This window comes from Notechis scutatus, chromosome Z, assembly GCF_049901735.1.
Source record: "Notechis scutatus isolate UNSWTSFEM ecotype Mainland chromosome Z, rNotScu1.2, whole genome shotgun sequence".
NCBI lineage: Eukaryota > Metazoa > Chordata > Lepidosauria > Squamata > Elapidae > Notechis > Notechis scutatus.
In genome coordinates this window covers 74,559,348-74,576,129 of record NC_142025.1, presented here as the reverse complement: position 1 = coordinate 74,576,129, position 16,782 = coordinate 74,559,348, and the positions used below count along the sequence as shown (strand labels likewise).

At 37.0% G+C, this 16,782-nt stretch overlaps 1 protein-coding gene across 2 annotated transcripts in view; it reads right to left on the bottom strand.

Moving 5' to 3' along the window:
• Window positions 1–16,782, bottom strand: part of CNTNAP2 (contactin associated protein 2) — a 1,285,310-nt gene that overhangs the window by 399,548 nt on the left and 868,980 nt on the right. For both annotated transcript variants that reach the window (XM_087946425.1, XM_087946426.1), the window contains one exon: window positions 6,166–6,304. In XM_087946425.1, coding sequence (XP_087802551.1) covers window positions 6,166–6,304 — 139 coding nt within the window. The remainder of the gene's footprint in view (window positions 1–6,165; window positions 6,305–16,782) is intronic.

Below are 16,782 nucleotides of genomic sequence, written 5' to 3'. Positions count from 1 at the left end.
TGATTTTATTGGCTACATCTGGGTTAATTTTGGTTAGGCTAGCTTCAACTCCCCACCAGTATTTATAGAGAGACGGCAGCTCCAATCACGCTTTGCTCGCACCAGCACGAAGCCGAAAGCACCAGCCTGAAGATGGCAAGTGGGACCTCGTCGAAACGTCACCAAGATAATCTTACATGGAAAAAGACCAGAACACGTCAAGACCTGCATATATATATACCGTGTTTCTCATATAATAAGGCCGGGTCTTATTTTTTTTTGAGCCCAAAAAATGGCTAGGCCGTCTTTTCGGGTGACTTAATTCCCCCTTGCATGTTTGGGCGGGCGGGCAGCGACAGCTTGGATGTTGACCTCGGCGTTGGTGGGGCACTTCGTATCGGGGTCAATGCAGGCAGCACCATATCCGGGTGTGCAACAAAAGTACTTTCTAATGGCAGCGCCCCACCATTCCCCCATTTCGCATGTTTTAATATAGGCCTTAATTTTGGGGGAGGGGCTTAATTTCATTTCATGCCTATAAAACATGCTGGGACTTCCTATTGGGGGAGGCCGTATTGTTGGAGAAACAGTGTGTGTGTGTGTGTGTGTGTGTGTGTGTGTGTGTGTGTGTGTGTGTGTGTGTGTGTGTGTGTATGTATGTATATGTATATGTATATGTATATGTATATGTATATATGTATGTATGTACATATATGTGTGTGTGTATGTGTATATGCATATGTATATACATATGTATATACATATACATATACATATACATACATACATACATACATACATACATACATACATATATATATATATATATATATATATATATATATATATATATATATATAGGTGTGTTCGGGTCTTTTCCTATGTAAGATTAAGAGTATCTTGGTGACGTTTCGGCAAGGTCCCACTCGCCATCCTCAGGCTGGTGCTTTCGGCTTCATGCCAGTGCAAGCAGTGTGTGATCAGAACTGCCGTCTCTCTATAAATACTGGTGGGGGGGCTGATGTGCTGGGCTGGTTGGCTGCACTGCTGCCTCTTGATTGGTTGATGGAGTTGATGTTGGTATAATGGGCTGTGTAATGGCCTTGTGAGTTTTGTTGTGAGATATCCTCACAAATCTCCACACAACTAGCCAGGCAAACACCTGGGCACAAACAGAGCCCCCCTGATACCTCCAGCTCAAACACACCCCAACCAGGCACCCAGATGAAACCTAGCTTCCTAATAAATGATAGCCGTCCATTTGCTCGGAGCCAAGCCACACTAAAAGCCTCCAATACAGGAAACATAATGTTGCCAGCCAATCAAGACCCCCAAAAATGCTACAAAACAGACAGAGGATATTAGAAACACCAATCAAGCAGAACACAGCAAACTCTAAGACCAATAAACACAGACCAAGACTCCCAACCAATCAGGATGAAGAAAAAACCATTCTGGCACAGCAGTAGGCTAGCACCAAATTTAAAACAGAAACGGCTGTGAAATTCTGACTCACAGACGAACACAATACAGAAGCCTGATGATGGCAGATGAGATTCTGCCGAAATGTTGCTACAACTTTAAAAGCACAACTACAATGATGTGGGAAAACACCCGAACAAAGCTGAATACCATACATATAGATACCCGCAAAAACTTAAGAAAAAATACACACACACACACACAGGCACAGACACAGACACACACACACCCTTTTTATGATCCTATAATCTCTTAATTTGAAGTAAAGTTGAGGTGACTGGATGGAGCTGAGAATTTACTGGCAGGATGCCCTTCCTGATGCCTATTTGGAGTTTGTAGTATAAGAGAGAAATATCTGCCGCTACCTAGGATTGAACTCTCAACCTTCAGAGTGGGAGGTAAGCACCTTTACTACCATTTAGAAAAATATATCGACATTAACCTTGTCTGATTTGTCAACAAGATAAAGTTAAGAGAAAAAATGACCTTGCCAGTGATGTTGCGATAGCACAAAAATATGCTTCTGGGATTCAAAATATAGTGAAATGCAATTTTGAGTATCTATTTTCCACGATTATTTTTACTCAAGTAATAATGATAAAGCTTTATCACTACCTCATAGCCTGATTTGGATTTCTACTATAAAACAGCAGTATTCACATATAATTCAAGTTTGAAGTAAAAATGGTATTAATGGCAGGATAACCATGAAAAAACATTTCTAGAAAGCATGCAGAAACAGATTCAATGGTTCACACATAACATTTGAATAAAACCTTATACTGGAAAGGGAGATTCTTATTTGCTATAGAAAGGGATAATATTCAAGGATTATTCTCCATAGTATTATTGGCATAATAGTAACCAGCCATTGATGCTAATATACTGTATATCCCATTATTATTTTAATTTCTACACCCATAATATAAAGAATAAAATAGAAGAGGAAAATTTATTCATTTTTAACAGGTTCCACATCATTACTAGAATAGCCCAAATATTTACAGGTAATTTGCCATATCCACAAAATTAAAAATGTAAAAAGAATTTCTGAGGTTTTGATGCACAAAAGAGGTATAAAGTTTATCTTGCCCAAAGTGTCATTCAAACATATGATGCATGCTTACTCTAAGGAAATTTGAGCTCACTTGAAGGTTAAGTTGTGCTAAATTCATTATCTTCACATTACACTTCATTAATTAATTAATTTTTATTTTTCTGTTGTTAATTTGAAGCAGGAGTGGGATTCTACCTGGTCAGTCTGGTTCCATAGAACCAGTTGTTATGATTCTGCCCAGTTTGGACAACTGGCAAATTGCACCACTGGCTGGCCCCGCCCCACCCCGCCCTACCCACTCACTCCTTACCTGGCATGCATACCATCCAACTTGCCTGCATTAGCCTAATTTTTGGTAAGTTGCTATTTTTCCTTTTATTTTCCGACCATCAGCTGTTCCTACTATCAGCTGTGCCAGGAGATTTAGATTAGCTAGAAACAGGAAATCATTGGATTTCTTGCTTTCTAGCTAATCTAAAAGCAGAGCTGAACCTTCCTTAGGACTAAAGCTTCTATTTTTTAGTGCAGACTCAGGTAGCAGATTGCAGAATGATAGATCTCTAAGTGAATCTGTGATTCTGGGAGCAACTCAATCTGCCTACCTGTTTTGCCTGAATTTGGGTAAAAGTTGCTCTTTTTTATAAAAAAATATCAATATTTACATAAATATTTACAATATTTACATGAAAGCCATGTCCACCCAGTCATGTGACCACCAAGCCATGCCCAGTCAGCAAGCCACACCACCCAGTCACATGACCACCAAGCCACATCCACAAATTAGGCCATGCCCACAGAACCGGTTGTTAAGAAATGTGAATCCCATCCCTGAGTATAATCATCAAACAATTGGATTTACTAGGCTACTAGAGAGACTCAAGTGACTTAATTGAAAGGTAACCACTAACTTCATGGCTGGATTGTGAGTTTGATTGGAATATCTAGCTGGTTATTCTAGAACACAAAAACTTGGACTAGGGAAAACTGCTCTGACAGAAGAAGACTTCTCATTTTTATGTTTCTATAAAATTGCTTATATTGTTGATGCCACATATATTAATCTAAGGTTGTCCATTATTTATTGAGTAGCTTGCCTGCATCCTTGAATTTCAGCTTGTCTATTTTTTATGACTGACATTTCCAGCCCTAATAATTCTTGAGCTTGGAAAACAGTGGAAGATGGCCTATTAGTTAATTATCTAGAGTATTCCTTAATATCAGCAATATGCTTTTTCTAATTTACTTTACAACCTAATTTCCTGATATTACACAGAATTGATGATATATTTTGCAATATTCCAAGCAGTTTGTTTAAATCTTAGAACTAATTCACAAAACCCTGTAAAGAAGTCCAGTACTATTATATTATTTTCATATTAGAGATAGAAGCTGAAAGAACATTTTGCCCATGGCATGCAATTTTATAGCTAAGATGTCAGTTGAATCAAATGTTTATAGTTCATAGCTCAGGCTTTTCTTTTCTAGTTTTTATTCATTTTCTTTCAGAAAAGATTTCTGACTAGCCATCAGACAGCTTTACAAGTATAACTTTAGAAGAGTTGTGAGTTAAAAGTTGGATTTCCACTGTACAATTGTATAACTTACAATGTATCTACAGATAATTTTCTTCTTTCTTTGCTCCTGGCATACTTTATTATTTTAAACATTGCTGCAAATATATGCCAGCAACCCTACAGTTTAGATCAATAAACTTTTCTGATAAAGAAAACAAAGTTTCCATATGTGCATCACTCTTATGTTCCATATGTGCATCACTCTTAACCTTTAGGTTGAGTGAAATGGTGCATATTGTATTTTTTTTCCTAATCAAGGTACCTCAACTCAGCTGATTTTCAGAAAATGTTCAAAATTTGGGAGTCACAACTCCTGAGGGAATGAAATTTGGGAATGATGTGGCTTCTTTAAGTGCTACTACTGCTTCAGCGCACAGCATTGCACACAGCAGTAATGATAAGCTGCAGGCACATGTTCTGCATTTTTAACATTCCTGACAGGTTCCCACAAGTCCATAAGAACCTATACTTATATACAATCCTTGCTCCACCCCCCCATTAGCAGCAGCCAATTATCTGCTTTTGGGGAAGGGAAGGGAAAGGAAAGGAAAGGATGGAAGGCACAAAGGAGCAAAGGAGGAAGAAAGGGAAGGAAGAAAGGAAGGATTTCCAATGCTCACTGCCAAGTTTCCACAAGAAAAATCAATGGGGAAGCCAATAGGTAGTTGGAACTTTTGTTCCCACTGATTTTTTTTTCCTGTTCATGGTCATTCTATTGCTCTGCTATGATAAGGAAATATCTCTGAAACAATGATCTAATAGATAATGAGTTGTAGAAAATACCATTAATAATATCAAGATGTAAAGAAATATGATAGCTAATATTTCACTTTATTTTAACATTCTTTCTATTTTGTACATTCTGAAAGTTCACTGCCAGATTTTCATCAACATAGAAATATTTTAAATATAATTTATAATGACCTATTCAGAAATTTTCCTACAAACATTGTAGCATTTTGACACTCCATCCCAGGGATAAAAATCCATATATATTCTGCTTGGAAAGAACTAGGCTTCTGGGAGGGATTATTTGTGAATAATAACTGCTGTGCAATGTGCTGGATGACAATTCTTATATATAACCAGAGCATCTGGGCTATGACAATGAAGCCAGTTTGTCTGTGATAGTCTTTTACCATAATAAAGATTTGATTAACTTAGTATGTCAGTGAAAATAAAAGAGGCATTGATATAAGATGAGCTGCTGTCTGAACAGCAATATTGATCATTGGCAACCATGTAACTTCTATGGTAAGTAGGTGTCTTAGTTTTGTGAAAAAAATTAATAAAATATTTCATATATTTAATCTAACTTAAAATCTCCAAATTCAACTGAAAGAAATATATGTTTTCATTAACATTTGTTAACAACATTCCAGCAGAAAACAATTCTTATTCTTAAGCATTAAACCCATCCCCCAACATTTATAGCCTTTCTAGTAATTCATTCATATAGAATACATAATTATGATGATTCTAAACCAAAAAATGCTACTAGCAATATCATAAGAACAGCTAATCTGACTCAAATCAAATATCTGAAATTCATATCATTTTATACTCGCATTATCAAATGGGTGAAACTTAATACTTGGAAATTTCCATAACAAACCGAACAACCGACTATATTTATAGATGATGCATAGCCACCTTTTTGCAATGTTCTTAAAATCCCTCCACCAAAAGTACTGATGTATTGATACATAAGAGCATTCCTTCATTCATGAGATCTTATCAAGTTAGTGCAAACATGCAATCAGGACTGCTATCAAGATAATAATTGTTTATCATTAATTTTGGTTGGATCAAACATAAGGATGGCTAAAAGAATCATATTAAGAAATTAGAAAAGTGGTATTATTCCAGATGGCAAAGGATGGTTGTTGAAAAGGTGTGATCTCATTGCTATGCATCATTTAGTAATTACTACTAAATAGACAAGTCTCTTGATGCTTATTGCAAATGTAGTTACCCATGGTAACAGTTAATTAAATAATAAATTTAGAAAAACAATACTGATTTCCAAATTATTTTATTATATAATTATCATCCACCTTACTTACTGCTTACCGATCAATAATGGCACACATATCAATGCTAATATTGGCAAAACTTCCCAACTTTCTTTGCTCTATTGCATGTAAATCCACCAATTGATCATCCACATGAATAAACTGCATACAGCCCTGGAATGACCGCTGAAGAAAACCTGGAAAAAAATAGAATAGTCAATAGGCAGTTCAAGAAAATATACACTTGTCATAAAAAAGAATCTATTCTTTTCCTTAACAAAATATATTTTGCTAGAAACCCATAAAATTGTGAACAATTGAACCAGAAGACTTTCAAAAGCAAAAAAAAAAAAAAAAAAAAATCATGATAGAAACTTCAACAGTATTTTTGCTAAAGTTGTAAACATGCCAGAAACCTAGTAACATATGTTAAAAATGTACTGTTGTTAATCACAGATTATCATTTCAAAAGACGTTAGTGTGATAAAATCCCCTGGGGTAATTTAAAATACTCAAAACCATAGAAATGGTGGTAGACTTAAGAAGAAACCCTCCCATACTGCCACCTCTTACAATACCAGACAACACTATATCAACAGTAGAGACCTTCAAATTTCTAGGTTCTATTATATCACATGACCTAAAATGGACACCTAACATCAAAAACGTCATCAAAAAAGCACAACAAATAATATTCTTTCTGAGTCAACTCAATAAGCTCAAACTGCCCAAGGAGCTGCTGATACAGTTCTACAGAGGAATTATTGAGTCTGTCATCTGCACCTCTATAACTGTCTGGTTTGGTTCTGCAACCCAACAGGACAGACACAGACTTCAGAGGATAATTAGGACTGCAGAAAAAACAATTACTACCAACCTGCCTTCAATCAAGGACCAGTATACTGCATGAGTCAAAAAGAGAGCTGTGAAAATATTTATAGACTTCTCACATCCCGGACATAAACTGTTTCAACTCCTTCCCTCAAGACGCTATAGAGCACTCCACACCAGAACAACTAGATACAAGAACAGTTTTTTTCCTGAACGCCATCACTCTGCTAAACAAATAATTCCCTCAACACTGTCCAACTATTTACAAAGTCTGCACTACTATTAATCTTCTTATCACTCCTTATTTTCCATCCCCTCCCACTTGTGACTGTATGACTGTAACCTTTCGCTTGTATCCTTATGATTTATATGGACTGTTTCCTGGTATGATTATACTGCTTATTGTACCCTATGACTATCATTAAGCGTTGTACCTTATGATTCTTGACTCTCAGCGAATGTATCTTTTCTTTTATGTATACAGAGAGCATTTGCACCAAGACAAATTCCTTGTGTGTCCAATCACACTTGGCCAATAAAAGAATTCTATTCTATTCTATTCTATTCTATTCTATTCTATTCTATTCTATTCTATTCTATTCTATTCTATTCTACTCTACTCTACTCTACTCTATTCTATTCTATAAAATCCCCTGGAGTAGTTTTAAGATAACAAATTAAATGCTACATAATATGTCCTCATGTGTTCAGCAACCTTTTTTTAATACATGAATTGTTTACAAAAGTTTAAAGATCTTTAGTTGCAATTAAGAAACAGATCATAATTGATTGGCCTAAGATTCAACTCCAAATTAACAGTAACCCAGATCCTGTTTATTTCAATAGGACTCAGCAAGGAAGAACTTCTCAGTGGAAAATAATTCGGCTGTTAGAAATCAAATCTCCTAACTGCAGTAGAACCTAGTTTTGCAGCATTGCCTCAACAAGAAAAACCTGTCCACCTTTTCTCAGGTTATTTTATTCTGTATTAACAGAAACCATTTTGGTTTATTTATATTTTCCATTTAAATATGCACATAATAAAATTACAAATTGAAACAAGGGCTACATAGTATTTGTAATTTAAAATAAACTCTCTAATGTACATAGTTTCCCCTCTTTTCTATTATCTGTTCTACAATGCCTTATTTATTAACCACTTAAAAGGATTTTGTAAATATTAAAAAGTTATACAAATAATACAAACATTCTTTATAAATATATAAATGATAAACCCCTATTTTAACTATCCCATTCCTCTTTTCGCTCTCTTTCTCGTGGTCTTCATTTAGAGTAGTCTTTCAATATACATTAGTGTTTTTTTTAAAGTCCACTTTGCAAGAAGGGGAATTGAAATTGTAGCTGACTTACAATTCAAAACACATACAAAATGAACCAAGGGTTCATGTGTTTGTAATCAAATGACAATAGTTCTGCTTTCTAGTGATTTTAAAATAAAGAAGAAACTACTGCTACACCTGTAAAACATTCTTGTTTCATGAAAAAAAAGTATTTGGATATAGTCATTAAATAAATAAAAACTGGATGGAATCACATTGAATTCAGGAGGTTCTAATAAGCTTTGGTTAGGATGTGACGACTCTCTGTGAAACTATCACTCAATTCACAGTTTAAAGTTCTCCTGCACATTAATATTAAAGAATGGAGTTATGCTAAAGTCACACCATTTAAATCAATTAAAGAAAGTGCATCTAGTCTTAAATAATCAGAAAATATCAGCAAGGTTCTGCAAAATATTTGTTTGTTGCTTCGCTTTTTAAAGTTTTTCTTTCACCTTGAGGGCCAGCTGTAATACTGAGTAACATGCAATTATTTATGAAGCAAAAATTCTTGCTATGCTTACAATACCTGAGTTACAGATCTCAGATATTAATTTAAAGCCATTTATTTCTGTATGAGTGGCCTTCAGCCATGTAAAATAACATATAAAAGTTGAAAAATGGTAAAAGTCTTAAAAAATAAATGAAAAGTTACACATAAAGTATTTAAACAAAGTGAAATAAGATGAAAACCACAAACCAAGGAAGATTTAAAATTGTCCAAGCAAGAAATGAATAACAGCAAATAGATATTCTTAGAATAAGTGAGCTTAAATAGTTCAAAAAACCTGTTATGTGTCTGGACATGAGTCATTCAAAGGAATAGAGTGGTAATATAGTGGAAAAGTTATCATCATTATGTAATGGCTATAATACAATAGTAGTATATAAAGGTCAGTGGCTATGAGTGAATATAAGCTCTTCTGCAGTGGTGGGATTCAAATAATTTAACAACCTGTTCTCTGCCCTAATGACCGGCTGGGTAGGCATGGTTGATGGTCATGTGACTGGGTGTAATCAACTGAACATCACTCACCACACATTTAAGGTCATATTATGTAGCAGTTATGCCTCCTGGCCACTTGCCTCAAAGGCCTCAACAAGATACAATCTCTATTTATTTGCTATTACTGAACATCACTTAATAGTGGCAATTAAAATAACAAAACTCACTTAAATCTTGCTTAGCAATGGAAATTTTGGCTCAGTTGTGGCCGTAAGTTGAGGACTACCCCTAATGAGAATTTTTTGTTTAAGGAGCCTACTTCACTCCTCCCTTTGAGATCACTTGTAAGAAACATTTCAAGATGAAAGATTTTGGGCGCAGGTTGTGTTGGTGTTGCCTAAGCTAGTCCGCTTCTCTCCTCAGTTGGTGGGGCAGCTGCACTTGGCTGAGGGCCACTAGAGGGAGGTGGGGAATCTGAATGAGGATGGCACTCGTGGCAAGAAGATCCTTCGGTTGCTTCTCACGCAAGGAGCTGGGTGCTACCTGGCTCCCTTGGGAGCGAGGGAGAACAATAAGGTCACCCAGCTAGCAGACCACTCACTCACTTGTTTTGCTCTCCTGCCTCTGCTCTTGCATGTTTCATTGCCTTCTCTCTTCCTGGCTCCTCTTGTTCCAGAAGTATTCCCCTCTCTGCTAGCAGCTGCCCCCTTCTCCTTCTTCCTCCTCACTGCCAGGCGATCCCGTGTGAAGGGGATAGCCACACTTTTTTAAAAGGACTTTTAATGAAACCTCCAATGTGATGGCCAAGATTCAATCCCAAGCCAACCCCAGCTCTTCCCTCCCCACCTCACGCATCTGCTTTGCTCACTAAATTGAGTCTAGAGCCTGGGGAAAGATGAGAAATTTAAATGAGCAGGAGGGGGGAAGGACAGAAAGCCAGCAGAGTGAGATTCATGAAGTAAACTCAAGTTCCTTAGCTTGGACCAGCAAAAAGCTGGCCATGGTAGGGAATACAAAGGCCAATTGGAGAGATGAAGCAGTGCTTGGCTTCAAAGAAAAATTTCCTTCAGGGCAAGGGGCGCAACTAATTTCTAAAACAGAAGATCCTGCTAAGTTCCAGATCCTACAAAACAAGCCACAATGTTCAGGCCATGGACCCATGCATCCTGCCTTTCTGAAAGATACCCCGCTCACCACGTTTGCTTCCACATGTTTTCACCACAGTCTCACCCTTCTCCAGATCATCTCACTTACCTCTGCCCCATTCCCCTCCTTCAGAGGCTGCTTACTCACTCTCCCTGCTTTTTCACCCATGACCACCACTTTCTTCATCCCCCACTCCCCGCACTACCTGGCTTTAGCTTGTGGAGTGACTAGGACTGGGAGAGTCAAACCAGTTTTTTAGGTGGCTGCCTTTGCACAGGGCCGGATGGCAAGAAGTCGTCTCCTCCTTCTTGGCCTTAAACATACACACAGAGAAACATGCACACATCTCATGGTGCCAGAGGGACTCGCCCACACCCCAGAGTGCCAAGAGGCTGAATTTCATGATGCACTCCAGGACCTTCTGTGAGGAGACAGCATGTGGGCGAGTCCCTCCAGTGCCATGAGATGTGTGTGTTTGCTCTGTGTGTATGTTTCAGGCCAAGAAGGAGGAGATGACTTGGCTGAACTTTTCCTGCTTCCCTTCACAGCTGAAGCTGTTTGGAAGGTAGCTGCCATGGCCTGTCCTTATTTGACACTACCTGCTGTCTGGCCCTTTGCAAAACAGCCAAGCAGGGAAGGATGGTGAGAGACAGGCCCAAAAGGCAACTGAACCTTGCCATGTCCACCCTGAGGCAGCCTTTCAGCTGAGTGCCTTACTTCATGGGCAGCTGTGGTGAGTAGAGTGGCTAAGGCACAAAAAGACAAAGGAAAGACAATGATTTTGTTAGAGATGAATTGAGCTGATTTTTATCTAAGATTCCAAAATGTGGAGGAAGAAAAAGGAGAAAATCTTGCAGAGATAATGACAAAAATATTAGCAGAAGCTATGGAAATACCAAAAGAAAGAATGATGGTTAGAATTGAAGTATTCCAAGTGTACACCAGATATGCAATGAGAAATAAGTTACCTAGAGAAGTACATGTGAGATTAATTAAGAAGGCAATTAAAACAGAAATATTACAGAAAGCAAGGGATGACCCATTGAAATATAAAGGGAAGGTGATCACAGTCTTAAAACAAGTACCGAGAAGAGTGAGAGACGTGAGAAGAGAATACCAATTCTTGACAAAGATTCTAATTAAGAAAGGAGTGAATTATAGATAGCTAATTCCATAAGTTTTGATGTTCATCTGGCATGTACAAAGACATAGATTGGACTCAACAGAGAAAGCAGAGCAATTTTATGATTAATACTTCAGAGGAAAAGAAGAAGAGAGAATAAAAGTTGGAGAAATAATTAAACTTTGAGAGGAGATGGTTGAAGAAAGGGATAAAGAAAAAAGAGAAGAAGGAAAAAGAGAAGGAGCAATTGGTGGAAGGGTGGAACCAAAAGAGCTAAGAGAATGAAGGACAACGAGAGCCATAAATCCTATATATAAAGTTTAAATAATGGCAGAAGAGAAGAAATTAATGTCTATAAACATAAGTGGACTGAATTTGGCAATCAAAAGGAAAAAGACATTTCACAAATTAGAAAAAATAAAATTAGATATAATATGCTTACAAGAAGTACATATTAAAAACAGCATGTACAAATATTAGATATAATATGCTTACAAGAAATACATATTAAAAAACAGCATGTACAAATATTGGACTCTCCAAGACTTGGTAATTTGTATGCATCATTGGTGCAACAAAATAAAAGAGGAGTAGTCTTATACTGTATATTAAGAATACAATAAAAGCTAAATTAATCTTTACAAATGAAGAAGGGAGGATATTGATGATGGGAATAATAGACAATAATCAAAAGATACTTTTAATTGCAATATACAGGTGAAACTCGAAAAATTAGAATATCGTGCAAAAGTTCATTTATTTCAGTAATGCAACTTAAAAGGTGAAACTAATATATGAGATAGACTCATTACATGCAAAGCAAGATAGTTCAAGCGGTGATGTGTCATAATTGAGATGATTATGGCTTACAGCTCATGAAAATCCCAAATCAACAACCTCAGAAAATTAGAATATTGTGAAAAGGTTCAATATTCTAGGCTCAAAGTGTCCCACTCTAATCAGCTAATTAAGCCATAACACCTGCAAAGGGTTCCTGAGCCTTTAAATGGTCTATCAGTCTGGTTCAGTAGGAATCACAATCATGGGAAAGACTCCTGATCTGACAGTTGTGCAGAAAACTATCATTGACACCCTCCATAAGGAGGGAAAGCCTCAAAAGGTAATTGCAAAAGAAGTTGGATGTTCCCAAAGTGCTGTATCAAAGCACATTAATAGAAAGTTATGTGGAAGGGGAAAGTGTGGAAGAAAAAGGTGCACAAGCAGCAGGGATGACCGCAGCCTGGTGAGGATTGTCAGGAAAAGGCCATTCAAAAGTGTTGGGGACTTTCACAAGGAGTGGACTGAAGCTGGAGTCAGTACATCAAGAGCCACCACACACAGATGGATCCTGGACATGGGCTTCAAATGTCATATTCTTCTTGTCAAGCTGCTCCTGAACAACAAGCAACGTCAGAAGCGTCTTACCTGGGCTAAAGAAAAACAGAACTGGTCTGTTGCTCAGTGGTCCAAAGTCCTCTTTTCTGATGAGAGCAACTTTTGCATCTCATTTGGAAACCAAGGACCCAGAGTCTGGAGGAAGAATGGAGAGGCACACTTCAAGATGCTTGAAGTCCAGTATGAAGTTTCCACAGTCTGTGTTGATTTGAGGAGCCATGTCATCTGCTGGTGTTGGTCCACCATGCTTCATTAAGTCCAGGGTCAACACAGTTGTCTGCCAGGAGATTTTGGAGCACTTCATGCTTCCTTCCACAAATGAGCTTTATGGGGATGCTGACTTCATTTTCCAGCAGGACTTGGCACCTGCCCACACTGCAAAAGCACCAAAACCTGGTTCAATGACCGTGGGATTACTGTGCTTGATTGGCCAGCAAACTTGCCTGACCTGTACCCCATAGAGAATCTGTGGGGCATTGCCAAGAGAAAGATGAGAGACATGAGACAGAACAATGCAGAAGAGCTGAGGGCCGCTATTGAAGTATCCTGGTCTTCCATAACACCTCAGCAGTGCCACAGGCTGATAGCTTCCATGCCATGGCACATTGAGGCAGTAATTGCTGCAAAAGGGGCCCGCACCAAGTACTGAGTACATATGCATGCTTATACTTTTCAGAGGTCAGATATTGTTCTATGTACAATCCTTGTTTTATTGATTGCATGTAATATTCTAATTTTCTGAGATTGTAGATTTGAGGTTTTCATGAGCTGTAAGCCATAATCATCACAATTATGACAAATCACGGCTTGAACTATCTTGGTTTGCATGTAATGAGTCTATCTAATATATTAGTTTTACCTTTTAAGTTGCATTACTGAAATAAATGAACTTTTGCACAATATTCTAATTTTTCAAGTTTCACCTGTATGCACCAAATGATAAGCAAGAGTTGTTTTATAAAAAAAACTACACAAGAAAATAATAGAACTGGAATATGACAATATATGGAATATGTGCCTACTTCTTAAAAAAGCTATCCACTGCCATAGCCAAACCTCTAAGCATAATCTTTGAAAAATCTTTCAGGACCAGCTCCTTGCCTAAGCTATGGTCACAAGCCACAGTCATCCCCATCTTCAAAAAGGGAGACCCAAGCCTAGTTGAAAATTACAGACCAATCTCTTTATGCTGCGTCACCTGTAAAGTCATGGAATCAATTATTAACCAATCCATCATCCTCCACTTAGAGACAAACAACCTACTCTCAATAAACAATTTGGTTTCAGAAAAACTATCCTGTAATCTGCAACTCTTACACTGCAAAAACATATGGACGACACAACTTGACCAGGGCAAAGCAATAGACGCAATCTACATAGACTTCTGTAAAGCCTTTGATTCAGTGGTACACGACAAACTACTCCTAAAATAAAATCCTATGGTATCTCTGGACAACTGAATAACTGGATAGAAGCATTCCTGGCAAACAGACAACAAATGGTCAAAATTGGGAGCGTCCTATCAAATTCTGTACCTGTCAATAGTGGTGTCCCCCAAGGCAGTGTTCTAGGACCAACTCTCTTCATACTCTACATAAATGACCTCTGTGATCATATTAAGAGCAATTGCGTTCTTTTCGCTGATGATGGAAAGCTGTTCAATACCACAGACAATACTGCTACCCTACAAAAAGATCTTGACTATGTATCAGAATGGTCAAACAAATGGCAACTTCAAATCTCAACAAATAAATGCTCTGTCTTACATATTGGCAAAAAAATCAGAAAATAAAATACAAGCTGAATAGTCAAGATCTTGTTGATGACCCAAGCTCTGTAAAGGACCTTGGAATACTCACCTCTAATGATCTAAGTGCTAGAGCCCACTGCAACTACATAGCCAAAAAGGCATTAAGAGTTGTTAACCTAATCCTACGTAGCTTTTTCTCTGGTAATATCACACTACTAACCAGAGCATACAAAACATTTGCTAGACCAATACTCGAATACAGTTCATCAGTCTGGAACCCACATTACGTATCTGATATTAGCACAATTGAGAAAGTCCAGAAATATTTCACAAGAAGAGTTCTCCACTCCTCTACTCGTTGTAGAATACCTTATGCCACCAGACTTGAAATTCTAGAACTAGAAAACCTTGAATTACGCCGTCTTCGGTCTGATTTAAGCATGGTATATAAAATCATACATTGCAATGTCCTACCTGTCAATGAATACTTCAGCTTCAACCATAACAACACAAGAGCACACAATAGATACAAACTCAAGGTTAACCGCACCAAACTTGATTGCAGGAAATACGACTTCAGCAATAGAGTGGTCAATGTCTGGAATACTCTACCCGACTCTGTAGTTTCTTCCCCAAACCCCAAAAACTTTAACCTTAGACTGTCTACTATTGACCTCACCCCTTTCCTAAGAGGTCTGTAGGGGGCGTGCATAAGCGCACCAACGTGCCTCACCGTCCCTGTCCTATTGTTTCTCTTATTCTTCTTTATTTTTCTTATATGTACCCATTTCATGTATTCACAACTATGTATACACTTATACTTATTATCTTGTAAACAATTGGCAAATCAAATAAATAAAAATAAATAAATAATCAATAAATATGTATTCTAGGAGACTTTAATGCGATACTGGATACAAAGTGGGACTACAAAACACAGAAAATAAATTAAAAAACAGAAGGACACTACTGAAATCTTTTTTTCTAGATGGCAGAGGAACTAAGTATTCAAGATGTTTGGAGACAACTGAATACCAAGAATAGACAATATACATTTTATTCAAATAGATATTTATCATGATCAGGAAGTAATATGCTTTGGATGTCAACAGAATTGATCTCAAATGTACAAGAAATAAACATTGAAACAAGTACTCAGACAGACCACAATCCTATATGAGTCAAGTGGAAGAGACAAAAGAAAAGACCAAGATGAACTTTGAATAATTCAATCTTGAAGGAACAAAAATTCCTAAAAAATATAGAAAAAAAATTGGCTTTATTCTTTAAAGAAAATAAAAAAGAGGAAACTTCACTACAAAATGTATGGAATTCTATGAAGGCTTATATCAGAGGACTGATTATAACTTATACAAGAAGGAATATTAAAAAAGACAAGCACAGCAGATACTAGAAGAGGATTATAAGAAATTAGAGAAAGAACTACAAAGATATCTGTAACAAAAGAATCTTAAAAGACTAATGGATATAGTCAAGCACAAGTTGGGGCTAATAGAAAATGAAGAAGTGGCACAAAAAATTAGGAGAGCTAAACAGAATTTCTTTGAAAATGCAAATAAACCAGGAAGATGGCTAGCATATAAATTGAAAAAGGAGAGGGAGCAAAAAAGGATACTGCAACTAATAGATGAGAATGGAACTGTTTGTTATGAGAATGAAGAAAAGAAAGAAATAGTACAAATGTACTATGAGAAATTATATGATCAAGAGATAATTGAAGAAGAAAAGTTAAACAATATTTCCAAGATGCAGAATTACCTAAAATAACAGATGAAATTAAGTCAATGTTAGAAGGGAAAATAACAATGATGGAATTGACAGAGACGATAAATAGGCAAAACACTGGAAAGTTCCTGGCCCTGATGGACTACCAGCAGAACTATATAAGATATTACAAGAATTTTTTGATACATTTTTTTGATGTTAGAGGTAATGAATGAGGTATTGACAAAGGCAAAAATACCCAATTCATGGACAGAGGCATATATTGCTCTTATACCAAAAGAAAACTCAGATTTACAACAGATAAAAAACTATAGACCAATATCTCTGCTGAATGCAGACTATAAAAGATTTCCCTCAATTATGGAAGAAAGACTAAAAAGATATTTAAATTGTTTTAT